At 47.5% G+C, this 17,547-nt stretch overlaps 1 protein-coding gene across 2 annotated transcripts in view; it reads right to left on the bottom strand.

Annotated features, from left to right (window-relative positions):
- The window catches only part of NKAIN3 (sodium/potassium transporting ATPase interacting 3), a 2,356,170-nt gene that overhangs the window by 709,337 nt on the left and 1,629,286 nt on the right, over window positions 1–17,547 (bottom strand). For both annotated transcript variants that reach the window (XM_069220246.1, XM_069220245.1), the window contains exon 4: window positions 8,925–9,122. In XM_069220246.1, the coding sequence (XP_069076347.1) occupies window positions 8,925–9,122 (198 nt within the window). The remainder of the gene's footprint in view (window positions 1–8,924; window positions 9,123–17,547) is intronic.

Genomic DNA, 17,547 nt, shown 5'->3' with positions numbered 1-17,547 from the left:
TGGAGTGGCTTAGAGTGGAGTAAAGTAGCATGCAGTGGCGTAGAGTGGAGTGGTGTAGACTTGAGTATAGTGTCGTGGAGTGGCAAAAAGTGGAGTGGCATGGAGTTAACTAGAGTGTTGAGGAGCAGAGTAAAGCTGAGTGAAGTGAAGTAGCATGCTGTGGTGAAAAGCAGAGTGCAGTAGAGTGCCATAGAGGTGAGTGTCTTAGAGTGCAGTGGCACAGAGTGGAGTAGAGCGTTGCAGACTGGAGTGTCATAGAATGGAGTGGAGTAGAATGTCAGGAAATATAGTGTCATAAAGTGGAGTGGAGTACAGAGGAGTGGAGTAGAGTGCCGTAAATTGGAGTGGGGTTGCATAGAGTGGAGTGGCGTAGAGTGAAGTAAAGTAACTTGGAGTGGCATGGAGTAGAGTGTCATAGAGTGGATTGGCATAAAGTGGAGTGGTGAAGAGTGGAATAGAGTATCAAAAAGTGACATGGCATAGAATGGCATGATGTGGAGTCCAGTGTCATAGAGTGGAGTGGAGTGGCGTGGAGTGGAGTAAAGTGTCATGGAGTGCAGTGTCATAGAGTGGAGTAGTGTCATACAGGGGAGTAGCATGTCATGAAGTGGAGTAGAGTGTTTTAGAGTGAAGTCGGGTGTAGTGGAATAGACTGTTGAGTAGAATGGAGTGGAGTAGAGTGTTGCAGAGTGGAGTGTCATAGAGTGGAGTAGAGTTGAGTAAAGTGGTGTGGGATAGAGTGGAGTAGAGTGACATGGAGTTGAGTAGCATAAAGTAAAGCACAGTGTTGTAGAGTGGACTGGAGTGGTGCAGAGTGCTTTGGAGTGGTGTAGAGTGGCATAGAGTGGAGTAAAGTTTCAAAGTGCAGTGGCGTAGAGTGGCATAAAGTAAAGTGGAGTGGCATAGAATAAAGTAAAGTATACAGTAGCTATATATGTGATATATGTCAGCTTGAAACTACTGTGTCTGAGTGTGTATCGAACAATTCTTTTGTCTTTGTGTGCATGTGTCGAATCTAAATTGATGAAAGCAAAATTCTCTTAAAATAGCCTGGAGCAAGATGTGCCAACAAAATGAAACAGCCCTGATGCCACTGACCAATTAAGACAAAAGAAGTGAGAGTGATGAAGATGCCAACCAATGGTAAGTAATGGGTGGGATCTAAGCCCTTTTTAGATTTGTTTAAGATACAATAGAACTTGAAGAGAGAACGTGTGCTCAATGCTTCAGACAAGACCTAAATATTAACATATGCCATGGTCGAATTAGATGCCCTGGGGTAGTCACTGGAAGCTCAGCCCCATGTCAAAGTTGTCTGCATTGTCCACAAATACTAACCAAGGAAGTCTTGTGATGAAAGGCCATCGAACTAAGCAAAGGTGGCCACAGTTTTAACACAAGAATCAGTGCTTCACTTTAGGTTTTTTTGGGGTACCAAATTTTATTATTTTCGTTAAATTTGAGAAGAATACACATACAGCTGAGTTCCGTAATCATCAGGATTATAGGTACAAACCAGAAGACACAAACCATAGCTAGATAATCATTATTTAGTAATACATTACAATAAAACATCATAGTAGGCCAACCATTTCCCCCATATTTTATCATGTTTTCTCGAGCCTCGTAGATTGATTTTTCTTGATGTGCACACCAATCAACCTCTGCCCTCTATCTCGCCAATGACGGAGCCCCAGGAAGCCTCCAGCCCGAGGAATATTTCTCTTAGCAACAACGCACGCAACGCCTACATATATCCGGTCGGCCCTAGGGCCTCCCAATTCCTCCAAAAGTCCCAGCAATGCAACCTTGGGGCTTAAATATATGGGACGCCCTAGGAACTCTGCTATTTCCTTGCCGACCCCCTCCCACAAGGGTCGTAACTGGGGGCAGGTCCAAGTCATATAGAGGAAGTCTCCCCCTGGGAGACTACACCTAGCACAGGCAGACCCCGCTCCGTCGGACATTCTGGACATTATTGCAGGGGTCAAGTAAGATGTGTGGAGATAGTTGAAGTGTGCCATTCACAGCCTAGCCAACATGGCTAACTTCCTGGGGGGGCCAACAGTGCCTCCCGACAGTCGTCGTCACCCAGCTCCCCACCCCGCCCGCCCACCTCTGGCGTAGGTGGTCAAACCTGTCTGGGCGTTTGTAAGCAGAGCTTTATAAACTTGGGACACTGCTTTCTTCCCTAGGCTCCCATTTAACAATTTTGCCTTGCGCGGACTATAATCAGGGATCTGGGTATCAGCTGAAACGTGGGCACCCAAGGCATGACACAACTGCAGATATTGAAAGAACTGCATCTGGTGCAGCCGATAGTGTTTTTTCATGTCCTGGAACGACATATGGTTATCCCCTGTGTAAACGTCGCCTAAATAAGTAACCCCTATTAAGGCCCAGTGCCGAAAGCCCTTTAATGTGGTGAGTTGGTGCAACTAGTCTCCATTACACATAGGGGTCATTCGAGTAAGACGGCGGTCCCATTTTATGAGTTTTAGGGCCACCCTCCATTCCAAATGGAGTTGGTAAATTTTGAGGGGAGAGCGCAAAACCATGCCCTTGGTATTTGATAAGGATAGTTCATGAGGGAGTACCGGTATCGAGGGAGCCACATCATTTTGAGGAGAGCAGAGCGCCCAAGGGGGTTTAGGGAGAGATCCTTCCAATGCTGCAGGTCCCTGTCCAGATGCTCCGACAAATCCCCCAAATTTTGTACCCACGCTAAAACAGGCATAAGGGAATTGTGGACTCCCAAATACTTAAACACATTTCTACGCACTGGGACCTGAGGACACCACTGTCGACACTCTGCATCCCCCCAGACCTCCAACAATGCAGATTTTTGGGCATTGACCCAGAGCCCGGACACCTCCCCAAACCGTTCCAGCAGTTCCACGCATCTGGGTCCCGATGTGTGCGTATCACTGAGAAACACCATTACATTGTCCGCATACAGTGCCACTCTATCCTCCACTCCATCTCCCCATCTCCAGCCCCACATCAGAGGATCGCTCCACAATAAGCCCGCCAGGGGCTCAATTGCCAGCGTGAAGAGCAGCAGAGACAGGAGGCAGCCCTGTCATGTTCCCAGTTGAATTGGAAATGTGTGGGAGCGCACCCCATTTATCCAAACCTGGGCTGTGGGGTGTTGATACAAGAGACGGATCATCTGGCAGAGCAATGGCCCTAACCCTATACATGCTAAAATGACCTCCATATAGTCCAATGAAACCATGTCGAATGCTTTACAAAAATCTATGAGACGAAGGGCCAGGCGAGCATTGGAGCAGGAGTCATGGAATAAGCCACCTGAACTTGTCGAATACAGTGCTGCGTGCTCCTGCCAGGCATAAAGCCGCATTGGTCCAGCTGAATGAGGTGGATCAGCGTGCGCATGAGATGCAAAGCCAGAGCCTTGGCATATATTTTAGAACAGCGTTGATACAGAGATCGGTCGATATGACGCACACTGTTCTGGAGCCTGCCCCACCTTGGGCAGGACCACGATAGTGGTGCAGTCAAGTCCAGGGGGAAAATCCCCTGTCGACAGGGCCGCACCGTAAAGATTCAGGAGATGAGGTACCAACAGTGAACGGAATTTATTATAGTACTCTATTGGATACCCACCAGGCCCGGCGGTTTTACCCCCACTAAGCTCCGAAATGGCGGCATCCACCTCTTACGCTGTTAATGGCTTGTCCAAGTCTTCGACAAGAGTAGATGGAATAGTTGGTACCGGGAGGTCCCAAACCAGGAAACGCTCTTCCACCAGATGCAGGAGAGGGTCCTTAGCATACAGGTCTTGGTAATATGCTGAGAAGGCCTGGGCAATCACTTCCAACTCCCCTTGGGTGTTTCCCTCTCTATCTCGTATGGCAGAAACTATTCTGGTCACTGGCCCCTGTGTTGCCACCCAATAGAGCAGTGTACTGGACTTATCGTCGATCTCATAGACTCTTCTGGTAGATGCCTGCCAACATTGTTTGGCCTCCTCAAGAGATATTTGACGTAGTTCTGACCTCAACAGGACCAACTGGCGCTGCACCACTGGTGCATTCGTGCATCTAGCTCAACCCTCCAACTCCAATATCTTAGCTTCAAGTTGTTCACAGTACATCCGCTGGCGTTGTTTCTGTTCTTGAGTATAACTTTTGGTAACACCCCTCATTGTTGGCTTGTAGGCCACCCACACCACTGTGCCGGAGGCCACAGAGCCCACATTACGTCGAAAGAAAGCCTGAAGTTCTCCCTCTACAAAACTGACACACCCCAGGGACTTCAGGTGCCAAGCACTGAGCCTCCAGATCAGATGATGTGTCCGATACCCATCCCCCCACTCGGCAAACAATGGGGCATGATCGGATACACCTGTGGGAAGGATCCGAACAGATTCATTACCTCTGTAGCTGGAGCCCATACAAGGTCAATTCAGGCCTCGGTGTGGTGTGCGGAAGACCGATGGGTGTAGACACGCTCATGCATACATCACAAAGTCCCCACAAGTCCACCCAGTTCTTAAGGCTCGTTGAACAGGTGCATCAGGCGGAACTAATTTCCGCTGAAACATCCCAGAGCGGGTCCAGTACTGCGTTAAAGTGACCACCTACCAATGTGAAGCCGGCCAGAAGCGATGCCAACCGCGATCCAAACACCACACAGGTGACCTGCAACAGATGTGGGGGAATGTAGCAGGAAACCAAGTTATACTGCTTGGCCTCCATCTGACCCTCTACTCCAATATACCTCCCCAATGGGTCCTCGTGAACCTTAGTAACAGTCAATGGTAACGACTTATGAAGCAGCAGGGCTACTCCACGAGATGCTCGAATAAACCCCGAGGTCTAGACCCTATCATATCTGAAGCGCCCCAAAAAGGAGCAATGAGTTCCCTTTACGTGCGTCTCCTGCAGTAGGACAATTCCCGGGTCATGTCTCTTGATATATCTAAGTACTAAGGTCCATTTAACATGGTCCAGAAGCCCCATTAACGTTCCATGAAATGATCTAAATCATCTTGTGCATGAGAATATGGCTATCTGACCAACAGAGCATCCCGGCAAGCAAGGGACAGCATGTGGGGGTGGCGGAGCACGCGACCAGATACTAGCACTCCATCACCCAGTCTATGGTCGTGTCTCAAGGGATAAGTGTGTGGAACAGCTGCATCTAAACTTGAAAACAACATGCAATATGAATTACTGTAACAACAAGAACAGTGCCCTTCCTCCCCAAATCCCCACACTTCCACCCAAGAAGCAGCTGTTGACTCCTTGACACCCCAACCTGAAGAAACTCGTGGAGGTGTTAGGCGAATTACAGCTTGATACCCCCCGCTCATGTATGGATAATCCACCTGACAGCTTCAAGACAATAGTACTAAGCATGTAATGAGAGGCATTACCCCACACCTGCAGCCCCCCAACTGAACATCAACCCTCTCCTAACCCCCAGCCCTCTGACCGCTGGGAGGACTCAAGACCACAGTAACTTAGTTCAAACATATTCCAGTACTAGCTACAATGGCCTTCACAGTTCAGTAGCTCGAAGCCTTGTCACAGTTTCAGTCAATGGGGACACCCACTGGAGTAGAAAATGGCCGGAGTATCCGATAGAGATGAGTCACAGGTCTCTGGCTGCTTCAGATCCAGTCCTGGGGACGGACTTGCCAAGGCGTCTCTTCCTCCCCCACCCCGGGGGCACCCCCGCCTGGACCGCTGCTGCTGCTCGCAAGCCTCCAACCTAGGCCTCGGCGGCGAGCCTCGGCCCCGTTCGTACGATCCACTACCAACTCACTTTTGGGATGCAGCTCCCTCTGCTCCATCGTCCACTCCCGTGCCTGCTGTGGTGCTTCAAAGAACAGGGAAGAAGCACCGTAGATCACCTTAAATTCAGCCGGAAAGAGGAGCATATAACATATGTTCAGCACCCTTAGTTTTAGCTTAACTTCCTCATATGATTGCCTGCGTTGTTGCACAGCATGAGTATAGTCTGGGAAAATCTGAATTTTGTCATTTGAGTAGCATAATTCCCCTTAGGAGCGAGCCTCCTGCAGGGTAGTGTCACAGTCTCTTTATTTAAGGAGTCGGAGCACCACCTGCCAGGGAGGAGCCCCCGGTGGAGGTTGCTTGGCAAGTGCCCGATGCGCCCTCTCCACCACAAAGCAACTAGAGAGCTTGTCCTCGGACGACCAGGATCGGAACCAGGTCTCCATGAGGTCCTCCATTCTGTCTCCTGTTATTTCTTCTGGCAGCCCCACCAGGTGGAGATTGTTTCTCCGTGACTGGTTTTCGGCATCCTCAGCCCTCTCATCCAACCCAGCCACCTTTGAGGTGAGTTGAGTAATCCGTGTCTGAAGTGCAGACACTACGTCCTCCACTGTAGAAATTCTGGTCTCAGCCTCAGTCACCCTCTCGGCCGCTCGCTGCAGATCTTGACGCACCAGGGAGAGGTCCACGCAGACCCTGTCCACATTTGACTCCACCTCTTCCCTTGAGTCTTGGATTGCCTTCAGAAGCTTTGCCATGTCCGGAGGGAGCTACCCGGCCGGCTCCAGAGTCCCTGAGTACTGTGTACTGATCCATTTTAGTTTGTGCCGCCTTAGTCTGAAGGGGTTTGTCCCGATCCGTATCTGGGATCTTTCACGCGCATGTCCCCTCTCAACACGCAGACTCTCTTAGGATCAAGGTCAGGGACCAGGAGACCAGTGGCCGCACCAGCACTCAGTTCGGCAGCCCTCTTGCATCCATCCCCATGTCCCCCTCGGATCAGAGGGCCCCACAGTGATCATGTCTCACCTTGTAGTTTGACAAGTGCAGGGCCCTGGCAGGAGAAGCTTTGTCAGTCTCACAGGCAGTCCGCCAATTATCTCCAGTGATGTCAGCCGGAGGCCCAGACCGGCTCCAGCCCATGCCCCATGATGGTTTCCCACAATCAGAGATGGCCCCACAGCAAACCAGGCCCGGGCCGCGATACAGCCTCAATTTCATGGCCCCTTCGATCAGCAGCCAATCCTGGCTGCGGTACCAGTCCAGTCGCCCCAGTTGGTCGTAGGGCAGCACTCATCCACCGCAGGGGGAACAGTCACCCCCGGCGTGTCCAAGGGACCGCTGCGCATCTCCTGATGTAAGCAACTGCGTGAGGGGGGGCAGTTCTCTGGGCCCTTAATATCTTCCAGCGGCCCTCCAAGACAGCAGCCAGCCAGGCCGCACCGCCGTGCGGGCCCATCACAGGCCCACTCCGTCGTCTTCGTAGCGGTGAGCGGCATTCCACACTGAGGCACCATTAGCAATCAGGGCCCCTGCACAGCCCTATGCAGCATCCACCTCTGGATCCGCAGACTTCAAGCTCTCCCCATGAGTCCCGGAGGGGGAGAGCGTTGGTCTCCTCCACACCGCGTCTCAAGCCCCAACACGAGGCTCACCAGGCCGCCACCACAGTCTCATTCGTGCTGAGGTAGGAGCACTCAGCAGGGATGGGAGGGACAGGGGCCAGCAGGGCGGCTCCAGGCGGCGGCAGCCCAGCGCCTCCCACCACCACCACCGGGCCGCAACGCCACCTCTCCCCTCCCACGCTGGGCAACAAGGCCCTCTCTCCAAAGGGTCCCTTCCACCACCAGCCACAGCTCACCTTGGTCCTCGCCACTGCTTCCCCAGCCACCCTCGTGCGTTGACGCCACCGGGCAAGGCCCGCACGGCCAGCCCCAGACTCAGCCCTCCTCTTACTCTCCCGTGGCCGTTATGGCCCACCACGGGATCCGACTGGCCCCTTTCAGTCTTCTTGAGTCGCCCCTACCCTCGTATCCTGGTGGGGGCAATATGCTGCCTGGCAGGATCGTTTAGTACTGAGGAGGATCGGGAGCTCCCTCAGTTTGCCACCGCCATGATGGCTCACTTGGCCACACCCCCTCAGTGCTTCACTTTTACTGTACATTTTAAAATACCAAATAAAAAATGAGATCATTATCCCCTACATGAATAGCTGTCTTTAAATCTATTACTCTTTCACTGGATATTCGCAGAACTATCAAAGTGCTACTATTAGGCAAACAAAAGTATAATTCAATAAATTCCAACTCTAATTCTACCTCCATTTCAGTCTTATTAACTAGTCTTCCATCCTAAACCATGGCGGTGATGGTAAGATGATCACCACCTACCAAGTATGCACGTGCAGACCCACACATGTAGGCACAACACCTTCTACAAATTGCCTGGCAAGTAGTTATTCTTTTTTTTTTTTTTTAGAAGAAACATCGCTATTTTGAGGTGAAAAGAAAAACATATGATGTGACGCATGTAGATCAAGCAAAATATAAAGTGTTGGTCGTATGACATACAAATGCCGTGAAGATCACGTGCATTGACATTCTCCCCTGTTAATCTCACAGTTCTATAAAAATTGGAATCTTTTCTCCTGGTGCTTCCTCCTTCTAGCCTGAGGTGAGCTACTGACGTGTGAAGCGTATCGCTTTATTCATTTTGGTGAGAAGCATTTCACATTTTTCTTTGCAGGAGTTTAAACTTTTAAATTAGAATTGGAAAGATGCGCCTGCCCTGGATTTACATTTTATCCCTCGGAGCTAAGTCTGACAAGCGTCCTGAAGATAATGCTGTTTCGCCATCAATTCATTTTTATCCCATTCTGCAACCTAAAGCCTCAGGTTTCATCAATGAAAAGACCTGCTACATTAAAGGTGCTTCGTGTTTGTGCTGAATCTAGAAGAATCTTACTGATCCACTAAGGAGAAAGGCTAGGAGCTTCCGATTACATACAAATGTCAAAAATATTTTTATTATATTAATTGCAATTCCTTCCAGTTTCTTAACCTTTTACATAGGTTCCAGTTTTATGCAGCATTCAATTATTTGGTCTTTTTCAGTCTAATGAATGCAGTCGACACCTCAAAGGAAAGTGTAACTTACGGAGAGCAGTACTTGAACAGCGCTGTGGATGACCTCGAGGTACTGAAATTCCATGAGGCAGCCTGACACTGAGATGTAGGAATGATCATCTAAGCTCTGGCTGGGCGGAGCGGGCACCACTCTCCGTACGCATCCTGGCCCATGCTCCCGCCACCAAGACCGGTGGATGGAGATGTTGAAGGTCATGAGATCAGTGTCCTGAAAGACAAAGACATACATTCTGGTTATGCTAACCGGTCATGCATTTTAAAATAAAACACACCATGCATAGTTTAAGATTAGTATTAGATTTTGATGTTAGTGATAAATATAATGGCAAGATATATGCCTCATGGAAGAACGCTTTGCACTACAATACTAAAAACGAATCAAGTATAATTGAGAAAACACTATTTCCACGTGCAAAGACGAGAATGGCATGGATAGAAAACAAGAGCTAGAGAAGTAAAAGCCCTATGTACTATTCCCATTCAAAAACCAAAGATGCACAACTTGGGAATCTGGTTTGTGATGTGATCTATGTATTATCAGGTCACATTGCAAAGTAGGCGATTTGATTTGAGATGCAATCAGTGATTTCATCAGTGATTTCATCAGTGATATTATTTAACAAGTCATAAATGATGTCATATGATGCATGAGTTATGATTAGTTCATTTAGCCATAACTGGTGATTTTAGTGTGTTTTAGAATAAGTCCCTGATTAAGAGTTTGGCGGACAGGAACACACTTCCGCCAAATTCCCGACAGGGTGTCCTTCACTGTAGTGGTGACCACCCCGCCAGGCCCATTATAGCTTTCCGCCTGGGCTGGCGGGCAGAAAGTCAGCCCAGGGGGAAAGTGGTGGCAGCATTGTCACTGACTCGTAATCAAGTCGGCTGAAATGCTGCCACCCCCAGGGGGCACCAGCACACTCGTAATATGCACAGCAGACAGTGCTCAAAATGCGGGTGCTGGGCAGGGTGACCCCTGCACTGCCCATGCTACTGGCATGGGCAGAGCAGGGGTCTCCCTGTGGCCCCCGGCACCTGTTCTACAGCAGCCTTTTCATGGCGGTGAAACCACCATGAAAAGGCTGGCAGAGAACCAAGTTGTAATCATCAGGGCGGCGCTGTGTGCAGCGCCAATCTGGCTGATTGCAAGCTGCACTCACCGTCAGCCTGTCGGGATCACCGATCCCGGCGGGGATGGCGATACCCAGGCGGTTGGACTACCAGGGTCGCAATTTGGCAGTCAGACTGCCACAGCAGAGGCGGTCCAGATCGCTACTGCGAGTGTGGTGGTCACAAGACCGCAAGACTCATAATTAGGCCCTTAGTTTTCTTCTCATAACTGCATTTTAACTGTGGTTTTTGTCAGTGAATGTCTAAGGTTTTTTTTCAACATACGTTAAGTTTTTATATCAAAAGCTAACCATAACTCCACCTTAACTTTTACTTTTTGCAGTGAATTTCTTGCTTTTTTAAATCATTTTTTTCTCATTTAGCAGATCCTCCATGTGCATACACTCCTATTTCCAGTCAACCCCCCCACATAGTACTGTCTTGGGTTATGCACAGCAGGAGGTGGCAGCAGGGCCTGGGAATTAGACAGTCTCAAACTCTCATAGTGTTTCTGATGAGTCTCAAAAAGTTTAATTTATCTCCCATCTAAGTGTGGGCCACATACATCCTATCTACCACTTGTCCCTGGAAGGTCTTGTACTGCTAGAGGCTCAATCTAAAAATTATTAGTTCTGTTTACCTTCATTCACCATGCCCACAACCATTTGACTGTCTTATCTTCCCATACCAGATCAAATCCTCAGATCACCTATAAACTACAACCTCAAACACCATTTGCACAGTAAAAAAATCATTCTTCCTCATAATCAGCCAGCCTCAACTACCTCAACCATCACTCAGTCACAGCCATACTTGAAACTTTTGTTACTGGCAAGCTGGAGTATTCCTGACAATTTCTCATGGGAAAGCTAGTTCAGCCATTTAAATCATTTGAGCAGTTATTAACATTATGATTTTGAACTGTTCAGCTACCCTTATCAGTCCTACCTCCATTTCAGTTTGTAAAAAGCAGTTGCAAATTCTGTACTTACAATTGGAGAACAGTCTTCGATTTTGTATTGCAAAGTCTGTAGCATCACAAATTGTCAGTCACAGGTGGTCATGGAATACCCACCCAAACGAATATTAATTAGCCAGATCGCCATTTGTGCCTGCTATTGATTGGCTACAAACACAGGAGTGGAGGCTTGCAAGGAACAGTAGACTATCATCCCTGCATTTGCATTCCCAAATGACAATCTATTTTTGTTTTAAAGCAGGTCTTGTACCTTAAAGGAAATAGTGCTCCTTGGAAAAAAAAAAAGTTTCCCATTTCTGAAAACTTAGAGGGGAAGCAAGCAGGGTTGCCTCGATCATTACATACTGCACTGCCATCCCTTCACACCATTCATCTCGGGGAAGGTGTCCAAAGGGAACACTTTTCTCTTTAAGAATCAGTTCCCACCTTCTTTAAAAGGTTGGTGTTAGACTTTCCATCCTTGGCATGGTCTTCTTTAACTTTTTGCCTCTGTTTCCCAGGTTGTTGATGTGTGCTGGACTCTGATTTTGCTGTTTTTGTTACTCTGGGTACTTTACCACTGCTAACCAGTGTTAAAGTGCTCCTTTACAAAATGTGTATGGAATTTGCTTATCCATGATTGGCATATTTGATTTATTAGTAAGTCCCTAGTACAGTGCACTAGAGGTGCCAGGGCCTGTAAATCAAAGGCTCTGTAATCATGTCTCAGACCTGCCACCGCAGTGTCTGTGTGTGCAGTTTTCACTGTAAATTCGACTTGGCAAGTGTACCCACTTGCCAGGTCTAAACCTTCCCTTTTCCTACATGTAAGGCACCCCTAAGGTAGGCCCTAGGTAGCCCCAAGGGCAGGTGCAGTGTATGGTTAAGGTAGGACATATAGTAATGTGTTTTATATGTCCTGACAGTGAAATATTGCTAAATTCGTTTTTCACTGTTGCAAGGCCTGTCCCTCTCATAGGTTGACATGGGGGCTACCTTTAAATATGATTAAAGTGTAGATACCCATTGGGAGCAGATGGACATAAGGAGTTTGGGGTCTCTGAGCTCACAATTTAAAAATACATCTTTTAGTAAAGTTGATTTTGAGATTGTGTCTTTGAAAATGACACTTTTAGAAAGTGAACATTTTCTTGCTTATACCATTTCTGTGACTCTGTCTGTTTGTGGATTCCCTGTCTCGGTCAGTTTGACAGTTGGGCTGGTTGCACCTCACACTAGACAGTGACACAAAGGGAGCTAGGGTGTAGTCTGCATTTCCTGATGAGCCATCTGTGCTAGGAGGGAGGGGAGAAGTGGTCACTGACACCTGAAAGGGCTGTGCCTACCCTCACACAATGCAGTCTCCAACTTCCAGGTGAGTGTCAGTGGCCTGGCCTGGGCAAGGCAAGATTTCACATTTAAAAGAGACTTAGCTTTGAATTAGGCCCACTTCAAAGGAGAAAATGGGTAACAGAAGGGCACCCAAAACCACAGACTTTAGAACACTTCTGGAAACCAAGAGGAACCTCTGCCTGGAGAAGAGCTGAGGAAGAAGAGCTGCCCTGCCTGTGACTGTGCTTTGTTGAGCTACCCTCAGTTTCTGCTTCTGCCAGAGTAAGAGGGCAAAGACTGGATTTTGTGTGCCTTTCATCTTGAGAAGAACTCTCTAAGGGCTTCATTTAGAGCTTGACTCCTGTTGTTTAAAGTCTCAGAAACAGCAAAGACTTCTCTCTGACAGCACCTGGAGTCTCTGGAGAGACTCCTGCTCTGCCCTGTGGTGCCCATCCAGTTCCTGGGACCCTGAAAGGAGAGGCTGGCAGCCTAAGAGGAAGAAATCCACGTACAGAACGCTGTGCGAGGAAACTCTGACCTGCGGCTTGAAAATCGACGCGCCACCGGATTTGTGGCTAAAAATCGATGCTCGTCTGCAACGCGTCTGAAGACTCGACGCACGGAGCTGGAGAAACGACATGCAGCATCGCTGACGGAGGCTGGGAGATCGTAAGCCGCTGGATTTCCGACACAAACACCGCTGGGCGTGTAAAAACAACGCAATGCCTGCCCGGAGCCGAAAGTGCTCACCGGATCGACACATCGCTCTCCTGTGGAGAGAAGAAATGACGCGCCCGAACCGACGAAAGGAGAAACGATGCACGGTCTCGCTCTTGAGTGAAATCGACACATCGCAAGCCTTTTTTGATACACTCTCCCGTGCGGGGTTATTTTTGACGCACCCAAGGTACATTTTCACGCTAACAGTGTTAGTGTGTGTTTAAAACTACATAAAGGGGGTCATTCTGACCATGACCGCCGGGGCCAGGGTTGGCGGGAGCACCGCCAACAGGCTGGCGGTGCCCCGCAGGGCATTCTGACCGCGGCGGTTTGGCCGCGGTCAGATGCGGAAAACCGGCGGTCTCCCGCCGGTTTTCCGCTGCCCAAATGAATCCTCCATGGCGGCGCAGCTCGCTGCGCCGCCATGGAGGATTCTGACACCCCATACCGCCATCCTGTTCCTGGCGGTTCGCCCACCAGGAACAGGATGGCGGTATGGGGTGTCGTGGGGCCCCCGTAAGAGGGCCCCACTTTGTATTTCAGTGTCTGCTTTGCAGACACTGAAATACGCGACGGGTGCCACTGCACCCGTCGCACCTTCCCACTCCGCCGGCTCAATTCTGAGCTGGCGTCCTCGTGGGAAGGGTGTTTTGCACTGGGCTGGCGGGCGGCCTTTTGGCGGTCGCCCGCCAGCCCAGTGCAAAACCCAAAATACCCTCAGCGGTCTTTCGACCGCAGAGCGGTATTTTGGAGGGGGGAACTCTGGCGGGCGGCCTCCGCCACCCGCCAGGGTGAGAATCACCTCCAAAGACTCTTTTTGCTTTTTAATTGATAACTTGACTTGTGTATTGTGGATTTTTTTTTTTTTTGGTCTTGTTTGGTTCAGATAAATATTTTCTATTTTTCTAAATCTGTGTTGTGTCATTTTGTAGTGTTTTCATTAAGTTACTGTGTATGTTGGTACAGATACTTTACACCTAGCACTCTGAAGTTAAGCCTACTGCTCGTGCCAAGCTACCAAGGGGGTAAGCAGGGGTTAGCTGAGGGTGATTCTCTTTTATCCTGACTAGAGTGAGGGTCCTTGCTTGGACAGGGGGTAACCTGACTGCCAACCAAAGACCCCATTTCTAACAGTTGGTAACTGATCAATAGTTTGTGATTACCATTGTGGTCGAAAAAACATTGATGCTTGCTGTATCAAATTGCAATTAGGTGAGGGTGCCCCTTTCAGGCATCTTACTAATTTTTATTTGGTATGGGTCGCTAAACCTATTTTTATAGTCAGAAAAGCTTTTCAGACTCGTAATATGGGTTTAATACATATCTAAAAGCCATTTTATGGCCCCAAGCCCTGTGATGTGAATCGCAGGGTTTGTGATTACAAAATGGCTTTGTATATCTGACCCCATTTCTGAAGTTAAATTTACCTTACAGTTTTCTATCAGAATAAATCTAATTTCCACGTGAGAGCCATGCTGCTTAAATGTTATTGTATGAAGATGAAAAGCCTACCAGGGCATTATCTTGGGGTATGGCAGTGAGGGCAACTGCAGGGCTGTTTGATGAACATATTCTACACCTTTACAAAGGTACAGAATGGAGATATGTGACCATTTCACAATACATTACACTGTTTACAGTCCATGTACGATATCTGTAAAACTGTGAGTTAGTGCATGAGCTAAAACACAGTTAAAAAAACAGAAGCCCAGATTTCCTATTACACAGCAGAGGCACTAACATGACGTCAAGCAACGCTTTATAAGGCAAAGTGGTGCAAACAGCAGCACTGCCCAACTTTCTGCTTCAAAATATATTTTGTGCTGAAGAAATGATCGCAGCACAGCACAAAATAGCTGTTACTAAATCCCTATCATTACAAATGGGTGCATAATTGAAGCGAACAGGACAAACACCCACAGATTTTCATGTAAAGCCATGTAAAGCCAGTTGTTCTAAAATAGTGTCTTTAGTTGAAATCGTAAGCCAAGTGAAAGCAGACACTGAAAAGGAGAGAGGATGTGGTGTAATAGCCAGGGTTGCCAAACTTGGGGAACCAGATTAGAGTCTCAAGGCGGCTCAACTTCCTGTGATTCCGGCCAAATCACTTAGGGCCTCATTACAAGTCTGGCGGTCCAAGGGCCGCCAGAATTGCAGTGATGGTCGGACCACCTCACTCCACGTGGTCGGACTGCCATATAACGACACTGGTGGTCGGACCACCAGGGGACCGCCATCCGCACCAGAAATAGGGTACCCGGCGGCATAAAGGTGGTCAGAGCTGTGGTCAGCCACGGGACCTCTGAGTTCAGCACTGCCATGCTGATCATAAGTCCGGTTTACACCAAGCTTTCCATGGTGGGGACCCCATATTATGGGCAGTGCAGGGCCCCCCCGCCGGCACCCTCATAATGTGCACTGTTTGCAGAAACAGTCCTCATCCCTAGGGTGCCCGAGGCCCCATTTGTGTGATGACATTGACCTTGCCAAAGCCAATGCCGCCACACGGTTTCTGCTGGGCTAACCGGTGGAAACCACTGATTTCAGAGGTTTCCTCCGGTCAGCCCAGTGGAAACCTCGTAATGGACCCGGGGGAGTGACCACCAGCTCCATGGCGGTCTCCTCACAACGAGTTTGCCAGTCAGGTTGTCTGACCGCCAAACTCGTAATGGGCCCTTTAGTCTGCCTGTGCCACCAAAAAATGAATGTTTCCTTCTGTAATGTAACTGGTGCATGTTTAAAGCGCTTCAATGCCTTCAGGTCTTGTTCACGCTATATAAGAATTGAAAAAAAGGATCAGCAGACATTCCTGTGATATTCTTATGCGTGAGTGATTAGAACAAGATTACAGATTTTCCGGTTTGCATTTTGGGTGTCAAAATTTGTACTTGAGGTGGCCCCTGATTAGCAAACACAATTGCCTGGTACTTATTCACTGCTGTGATGGTGAGCAAATCCAACACACTTGAACATAAATATTTTATTATAGGGTTTTAAAAGCTTTTGTGGATTCATACTATTTTCAGTGTAACTGATGATCAAAATATAATTACTATGTATAAGAAAACATTAACTACTATATAAATGGCATACTGTGGTAGTGGAGTGTAGCTGGCAAACAATTTTGGAGTTAGTTGACTCACCAAATAATATAATGCTCTTCGATTATCATGATACCCACTGTAAATATGCACAAGGCAAATTAAATTACAATTAATTTCAGTGGACCTCATTTGTGAATTTTTGGTCTGTCTGAGAACACAACAGTGGGGAGAAAAGTGCATGTTCCTCCACATTCCATGACATTTGTAAAGAGAAGTACAATTCAGTCCTGCACCCTCCACTTGTTAAGGATGCTTTGCTCTCTGTAACTGTTTGTCCATGCCCATTGTAAAACAGTCTGATTGCTGATGTACAGCACTAGACACATAATATAAAATGCCTACATGTTGTATTTGATTGTTTTTTATGGAATTTTCCTATTCCTTAAAAGACCAAAGTGTTTTATGAAATATCCAGAGTAAAAGTAGCTGCTCCATTTGTTGTGTATGGTTAGTAGCGTTGTTTTTGGAGAGATCTAAATGGAAAGTGGTTTTGTTTTATGAATGAGGTTGTGGATGTGTTGTAAACTTGTTTAACTAAAGAATCGTTTGAAGTGAAGAGAAGGAATCTCATTTGCTTGTCCCTACCATGTTCGCATTATCATATTTATATATTCTAATAATTGGGTATGTTAATTATGTTACTAGAGAAAAGGCCTTGGTGCACCTAGGATCCACCGTGGTGCATCACAATGATAACAAGAGACATTTGCAGTAGTGAAAGAACTAGGGTTATTATTTGTGCAGGATTTGAGGGTGGTGCAAGAAATAGGTCCACAATTTCCCCTTTATGGGAACCAATAACCCCATTGTAGCATTTGATTCTCTCAGGGTAGCAGAGCAGCCCAAGCTCTACTCAGGGAAGGTAGGATGGCCCAGTAATCACCATTTGCTGGCATGCAATAATAACACTCAATAAATGATTGTTCAGTCCGTGCTTTTTCTTTGGAAAAGGAAAAGTGCATATATTACATGAACACTACTAAATACTACTACATTAATTTACAAATATATACATCAGATAGATTGAAATAACTTTGGTGACATTCTACAATCATAATAGCTCCCTAATGGGTCGTGACCCCACCAATCACAGTGCATTCCCCACCTATACCAGATACAACCCCACAATATGGGGTAGCACTTTAAATACTGCATTCCTATTGGCTTTGTCAAAGGGTAATCGCAAAACTATACAAGGCACACCTGTTGGCTTTGTCCAAGGTCACCACATCAATTACATAGAGCAAGCCTATTGGCTTTGTCGAGAGTTACCACATTTAAAAGTCCAATACTACACGCGCTATGAACAACCATTATATTGCTGTAATTATTAACCATGTTTAAATGTAGTCATTATTGTGATAAACATTATTAGCAGTATATTGTAAATAAAGCATTTAAAATAA

Source organism: Pleurodeles waltl, chromosome 2_2 (genome assembly GCF_031143425.1).
Source record: "Pleurodeles waltl isolate 20211129_DDA chromosome 2_2, aPleWal1.hap1.20221129, whole genome shotgun sequence".
Taxonomy (NCBI): Eukaryota; Metazoa; Chordata; class Amphibia; order Caudata; family Salamandridae; genus Pleurodeles; species Pleurodeles waltl.
Note: the sequence above shows the minus strand (reverse complement) of the source record. Positions and strands in the feature narration are given on the sequence as shown.